Source organism: Cornus florida, unplaced genomic scaffold, assembly GCF_030987335.1.
Source record: "Cornus florida cultivar Cherokee Brave unplaced genomic scaffold, ASM3098733v1 CherokeeBrave_3.0.0_Hap2_Chr05, whole genome shotgun sequence".
Lineage (NCBI taxonomy): Eukaryota > Viridiplantae > Streptophyta > Magnoliopsida > Cornales > Cornaceae > Cornus > Cornus florida.
The window spans coordinates 96,474,169-96,481,320 of NW_026775575.1; the positions used below are offsets into that span (position 1 = coordinate 96,474,169).

At 35.7% G+C, this 7,152-nt stretch overlaps 2 protein-coding genes across 2 annotated transcripts; one reads left to right on the forward strand and one right to left on the reverse strand.

Moving 5' to 3' along the window:
* Positions 1–565: 565 nt before the first annotated feature.
* LOC132309787 (oleosin G-like) lies at positions 566–1,338 on the forward strand. The gene has a single exon (XM_059808063.1). The coding sequence runs from the start codon at positions 566–568 to the stop codon at positions 1,058–1,060; it is 495 nt and encodes a 164-aa protein (XP_059664046.1). The 3' UTR covers positions 1,061–1,338.
* Positions 1,339–4,457: 3,119 nt separating this feature from the next.
* Positions 4,458–6,276, reverse strand: LOC132309789 (transcription factor CYCLOIDEA-like). The gene is made up of 2 exons (XM_059808064.1): positions 5,356–6,276; positions 4,458–4,571 (listed from the first exon to the last, which is right to left on the reverse strand). Exons 1-2 carry the CDS (start codon positions 6,274–6,276, stop codon positions 4,458–4,460), a joined length of 1,035 nt encoding a protein of 344 aa, XP_059664047.1.
* Positions 6,277–7,152: the final 876 nt, after the last annotated feature.

Sequence of the window (7,152 nt, forward strand, 5' to 3'; positions counted from 1 at the left end):
AGTTATTCACAAAAAAAAATTTGTAATTATCGGAGAAAGATGTGTTGAAGCCAGACATAAGCCAAGTTGAAGTATGTTAAACCAACTTGATGTCTTATGAGTATGAAACCTTATGGCCGTGGGGATGAAATTTCAAATTTTCAAAGAACTTTATTTATCACTTGTCACTAAAAATCATTTATTACTATTATTATTATTATTTAACGCAGCAAAAGACACTAAAACAACTGTATTTTTCCATCTTTATCACAAGCCTAAGGACAAACTATTGCACCATCCTCTTCCAACACACGTAATTATGTGCCACATTCAACAAATTTAGTCCCCAATCAAATATATTCCAAAATCTCCAAATTGAACAAGTCCAGTCCTCCACAGCATTTTTAGGAGTCATAAACTCTCCAACTCTTGCCCAATTCATCCCACGTGTGCGCTTGCATGTCTTCACAGAACGAACCTTCTTTACACGTGTCAACAAAACCTCACCCTTCTTCTACAACCTTCCATATATTAGCCCGTCTCACTCTCCCCCTCTCTCTCTACAACATACTTTCTGCTCTCAACGATGGCTGATCGGCACGCCGGCACCGGCCAAACCCAGAGAGCAACAAGACCCACCACCAACGGCCCTGGAGGTGCATTTCTGCGTAAACTCCATGAACATGCACCGAACTCAACCCAGCTCCTCGGTTTCTTGACCCTCATCATCTCCGGAGGCATCTTGCTCCTCCTCACCGGTCTAACCATCACCGCCGTTGTTATGGGTATGATCTTCTTCACACCGTTGATCGTCATATTGAGCCCGATATGGGTCCCGGTGGCCACCATCCTCTTCTTCGCCATTGCCGGGTTCTTGTCCGTGTGCGGCTTTGCAGTGTCAGCGGTGGCCGGTCTCTCTTGGATGTACAGGTACTTCCGGGGCTTCCACCCTCCCGGTTCGGACCGGGTTGATTATGCCAGAAGCCGAATTGCCGACACGGCGAGTCACGTGAAAGACTATGCGAGGGAGTATGGTGGGTATTTGCATAGCAAGGTGAAAGATGCAGCTCCAGGCGCCTGAGGGATATTATGTTAATTTTCTTCTGAATGTGTTGGGTAATAGTAATTTTTTATTTTTATTATTATTTTTTTTTCCATCATGGTTGTATGAGAGTTTGGGTGGTTTTAATTTAAATTTTTTTTTTTTCCTTGTTTGCTGATCTGATTGGAGCGTGCATGGGGACTGAGTTTAGAGGTATTCTTAGTCCCATGCATGATTCATGAAGGGTATGAGTAATATATATGGAGGTGAACCTGCTATCTTAATTTAAACTCTATGTGATACCGTTCTATTCCATATCTTATACTATATATATATATATATATATATATATATATATATATATATAAACTATTAATTATAAATTAGGTCAGTGATGAATCTGATGATATCGTTCTATATATCAATCCTGTTATGGGTAAACCACTTTGTATAATTAATTCTCAGTTTGTGATACTGATCAGTAGTACTGCCATTTGCTTTTATAGTTTTCTGGTAGCCAAACCACAGTAAATTATTACATGGTTTTTGAGACGTGATAAAAAAAAATCTAAATAACATTGACGACATATTTGCTTATGTGTTAAATTGTGATTTATCATAATCTCAAATCTTTAAATTGTGATTTATCTGAATCTCAAATCTGTAAAAAATAAGCGCAACATCCCATCCATTCTCTGTATCTTATTTTTTTCTTGCTACCATGTTCATTCCCTCTATTTTTATTTATTTTTTTGGCGATTAGATCGAGATTATGAGGTTACTGACAATGAGTTACTACTATGCCATATAAAAATATCACTATTTTTTTTAATTTCTGCAACGCTGCCCACTTTCTTCATTGCATGCCACGTAGATATAAATTCATGCTTGCAGAATTAGCTCCGCCATGGTCCCCTGCTTGCATGGCACACATATATACATTCATAGTACAAAATTTGATTGGTAAAATTAGATCCCAAATAATGATATGGAATGGTTATAATTTAACTATTTTTATCTTATGCAATGGTTACAATTTAATTATTTTTATCTTTGCAAAAAATAACACACCCATTTACTTTTGATGCGGCTTTGAAGTCTCCAAAATACGGTCGAAGGTAATAAATACCATTAAAGTACAAAATTAAAAAAAGAAAAAGAGAAAAAAAAAGGAGGAGTACAAAATTCAAATGACATCAAATCAAATTTGAAGAAATTTGTCTCACACACGTCACAAGACTCTGTTAAGGTGAGCTCAAATGTGGCTACCGTAAGCTTTTGTGTTATATATTTGGATAATTATATTTACCATTTTTTAAAATTGTTTAAATTAACATATACCCTAAAATTGACCTCCCCTCTAAGTTGCAGTGACAATTTGTGTTTGTGTAACAATTTGTGTTTGTATCGATGTAAGGGTATTATACTAAATAGGTAAATTTAAATCCAATCCATTTAATAATCGTGTCAAGAATTCTCACCACTAACCCAACTCGTTTATTAAACAAGTAAACATATTAACCCGTTTAATGACATGTTTATCAAAATGAGACATTTAATATTTAATTAAATACTAAATAATAGAAAAAATTTGTCATAATTAATTCAAATATTCAAAATAAAAAGAAAAATCATAAGGTATAGACAATGTTTATGTTGAAATGACTTAATTATCCATATTAATTAGGTTTAAACAGATAACATAATACATAAGTCATATTCACAATTATAACATGCTGAGTTAAATGGGTTATAAATGGATTACACGGGTTGAACCCCTGAACCTTAATCCGACACGGTTAAGTAAACGAGTTAATCTTGTCGACCCTTTTATGACCTAAACACGTTTATGCTAAACTCAAACCCTTTTAACTCGTGTCGTATCGTAATTTGTCACTTCTACCTCTAAGTAACACTGATTTCTCTTGTTTGACACTCTTATCTATTTAATGTCATGTTCACAATTTACTTAAAATTTGTATAAATTTTTTTATTTTTTTGTCACTTGGCAATGGTTAGGGAGAGATGTTAAAGGGGAAAGGGAAATGATATTGTTAGGTTTTGAACAAGGGCCAAAGACTTCAAACAATACACGCACTACCACTGAATTAGTACATTATTTTAAATTCATAAAAAGCTTTAAAAATACTATATATATATATATATATATATATATGTTGAACTAATAAAAATGGTATAGGTATAATAATACTCATTTACCACATTTGGGTTAAAGTCAACAAAGAAAGCTAGTGACTATTAGAGGAAGTTTTTGTTATTTATTCAATTTATGAGGAGGTAAATGTAATTATTTCCAAATATTTTCTTAAAAAAATCACAATTAGATTTTTTTGTCACGAAGAGAGAGAGTAAGTGCGTGAATATTTTCGGAGTGGAATTAGATACAGAAGATTATTTCGTACGCAAAATACATGTGGTGGTCAGTAGTGTCTCCCATGGAATCTCCTCACATAGGACCATCACATCCGGCCAAATTTCTCCCTTAAAACTTCGCATATACCAATGTTATGGTTCAGATTTCGTCAAGGTATATGTTCAGATACAACTAAATTTGTTAGCTGTATATTTTGACTAAATGATGATGTGGTAGAATTTGAGCTACATTATTGAGTTATACAAAGCTCGTGAAAGAAACTTGGTTGGAGAAGATGGTAATTATGAATATTCAAAGAAAATAATGTTGAGGGATAAGGCTGAGTAGAGGTACGTTCGCGTAGTACAAAAATAATGATAATCGGGTAGAAAGATGTCAATTCACTTTGGAAGCATTAACATAAAGTGGATCAAAGTGGGATACACCATGTGTCACCTCAGTCATTTTACCAAATATGGACAATTGAACCAATCCACCGAAGACACTAAAAAAAGGCAATGCAAAAGATGGCCACAACTTTTAGTTGATGTACCTCATATGTAGACATGAATGTTTCCTACCCATTTCTACATAAATGGATGGGTTTATATTTTGCCATATTTGGATGAAGTGAAGATTGTTGTTAACTTTAATTCAAAATCAAGTTCTATATATCCTTCTAATTTTATAACTTTGCTCAAAATTTTGCCCATTGTGATCCATTGAAACACACACACATGGAGCGCAGCACAAATTTTAAGTATCAAAGCAATCTTAATTACGTCCAATTCAATTCTGAACATTGAAGCATTACAAAGCAATCTTAATTACGTCCAATTCAATTCTGAACATTGAAGCATTACAAAGCTATCTAAGACACGAGAGATACCAATCACCCAATATATATATAAGTATGCACACTTGAAGATACGTGCAGAGTCTTCTTCTAAAGTTATCCCTTGACGATCAGAGAAGATGCAAGAGATAATCCATATCCAGGTTGAAGTACTCATGTTGTCATGGGATTGACATGAAATTGAAAGTTTGTGGACTTTTTTTTTTTCACACATTAACTTTGCTTATTTGGAGATTCAAACCTTCACCATCCATTTTAGGAGATAAAGAAGATACCAGTGATCCACAAAGCACTTGGTAAAAATCTGTAGATTGATATTGCTGCATATAAAAAATTATATGCAGTGGTGAGAGACTAAGAGAACAAATATATATATCCATTAATGAATTAAATATGTAAATCATAGACACTAACTATAATATGCTTACTAATGCATATAAAATACACAAATAAATAAAAAGAAAAAAGTTGATATTCGCACTCTTTGATGAATTCAGTAAAATGACTTCACTATTATTAATTTAATAAACATCAAATCATCATTAAAAACAGACTTGCCATTTGCTTTAAGAAAAAGACAAAAAGTGGTGTTTTTTTCTTTATTCTTCGTCTTCCAAAAGTGAGCAATGGTTTGCATTTATTTATCAAATAACTAGTAAGTCTAATTAAATTAATATCATGTCTCTAACTATGTACTGTTTAATTTCCTGCAAGGATATTTCTTTCTTGACACTAATGGCATAGGGATTAGATTATGAATAACGAACTTGGATCCTCTTCTATGCACCGGATAATAAACAGTTTAGTGTAATTAGATTATGCATATCAAACTTGGATCCTCTTCTGTGCACGGGATAGTGAACAGTTTAGTGCATAATGAAAGGGTGAAGATCGATGGTGGGCTCACTCGATCTGGCTGTGTGGTGATTTTCGCCTCTTGCACTCTGAACACGATCCGTACACATGAGAGGATCGAGGTTCATGTGATATAGGCTCTTCATGATAGTTCATGATTCCAAATAATGAGCAATTTACCTTTTAAAAAAAAAGAAAAAAAAGATATATATATATATATATATATATATATTGGGGTCGCTTGATTACCTCTTGGGGCATTCCAATATCACGCTGACAACTGAGGATGATAGGTGAGCTCCAATCATCCAACATATTATGATTCTGCTCTGGATCACCACCGGCCGTGACAAAGGGAGTACTCAAGTCGCAGTTGCTTGCTCCTAAACATGGTACTACTTTTGATTGGTGGAGTCTCATCTTCTTTTTTTCTCTTGTGAGCTCCCTAGCCCTCTCTCTTGCCTTGGCCCTCGATTCTCGTATTGCCTCAGGGTTCATTAATGCAATTCTACGCCATGCATTAACTTCCTTTTTCTTCTTTGCAACACGTCTCGACCTCGTCGACAAGGGTTTCGAACCTTTGGTCACGATCTTAATGGAAGACACCATTACTTCATTACACAACTCCGAAGTAGAAGAAGAAGCGCTAATGTTTGCACCAGCAGCAGCAGCAGCAGCAGCAACAGCAACAGTTGTACTGCAGCACGAGCCGACGAGTTCGTTGATGGAGGCTCTGGACTTCTTCATCAACCATTGGATTGTCATACTAGCTTTATCGAATCCCAGCATGTCTTGAAGATGGAAGAAGTCGCGGGCAACTTCAAGGGACAGTCTCATTCTTCGGCCTCTTGGACCTCGAGCTGTTTCGATCTTTCTCTGCCTATCCTTTCCGGTAGTACTGCTACTCTTTTCCGGTGCTGATATCTGCTCGGTCATGCAATGATGATCTCCATTCACTAGTCCCCCAATATCTGCACACTGGTCGTGGTTACTTTTTTCATCATTTTCCATGTTAGTCACGGCCTCGGCGCCTATACTAGTAGTATAATTATCATGGTCATGGAGGCAGTGGAGAAAAAGGTTGTCGTCTTCACAGTAAATATTGTAAGGAGAAGGGAAGTGGAAGAGGAAAGAGGGAGGGTCTTCTACTAGTACTTGTTTGGAACTCATTATCAATATTACTATTGACAAAAGTCTGATGATTTAATTGGTTAATTGGCAGTGATCAGAGCTACCAGTACTGTAAGAGATGCAGCTAGGGTTTTTAGTTGTTGGCATTGCACACTTAGTTTGGAGGGATACATCTATCTAGCTAGCTGTATGGGCTATATATATATACATACCTATATATATATATATATTCCTCTTTGTAATTAATTGCATGCACCATATGCATAACATATATGTTTTGCATTTGAATTGGGCTAGAGCTAGCTGAGCATGACAGATACACCATGCATATATTTTGTTGATTAGAAGACCTAGCTAGCTCCACCCGGTGGTCCTAGCTGGCTAAAGCCATCATTTTCTTTCCTGCAAATAATTAAGAAACAATGAAGATTTGATCAGAAAGGTTCACCATATGTTTCGTGTTTTCTTTTTTCATCTATCTTGTGTGTGCTGAGATAGTACTGTTTAGAGAGAAAGAGAGAGAGAGTTCTCTTTCTGCGCAATTATTTACATATATGCTCAGAAATAAAGGTACGTGCCAGCTGCTTCATTGAAAAGGACGTGTGGCTTAATACAATGTATTGGTTGGATTTTGTGAGTCTGTGTGTGTCATACAAAACTGACTGCATGTGTTTGTGTCTGTGTGTGCAAGTGTGTGAGAGAGATTTTACATTTACCTTTCTCAAGCAAGGTTCAAAGCTTTGTGATCGATGGGACTGTGAGAGAGATAGTGTGTTAATGGAGGTGAGACTATGTAAAAGACGGGGAATCAAGGGGGGTATTTATAATTTTATAGAGAAAAAAGTTGGTAGCACAAAGTTATTCTTCGTTTGAGCTGTGGGTCTTCCTCTCCTGACTCACATGATATGATTTAAA

Bases quoted from the DNA above. Each gene is read 5' to 3' on its own strand.
- LOC132309789 (XM_059808064.1), bottom strand. From the start codon at position 6,276: ATGAGTTCCAAACAAGTACTAGTAGAAGACCCTCCCTCTTTCCTCTTC. The intron at 4,572-5,355 runs GTAATCAAGCGA...TTTTATATGCAG, and splicing joins ATATTGGAATGCCCCAAGAG to CAATATCAATCTACAGATTT.
- LOC132309787 (XM_059808063.1), top strand. From the start codon at position 566: ATGGCTGATCGGCACGCCGGCACCGGCCAAACCCAGAGAGCAACAAGA.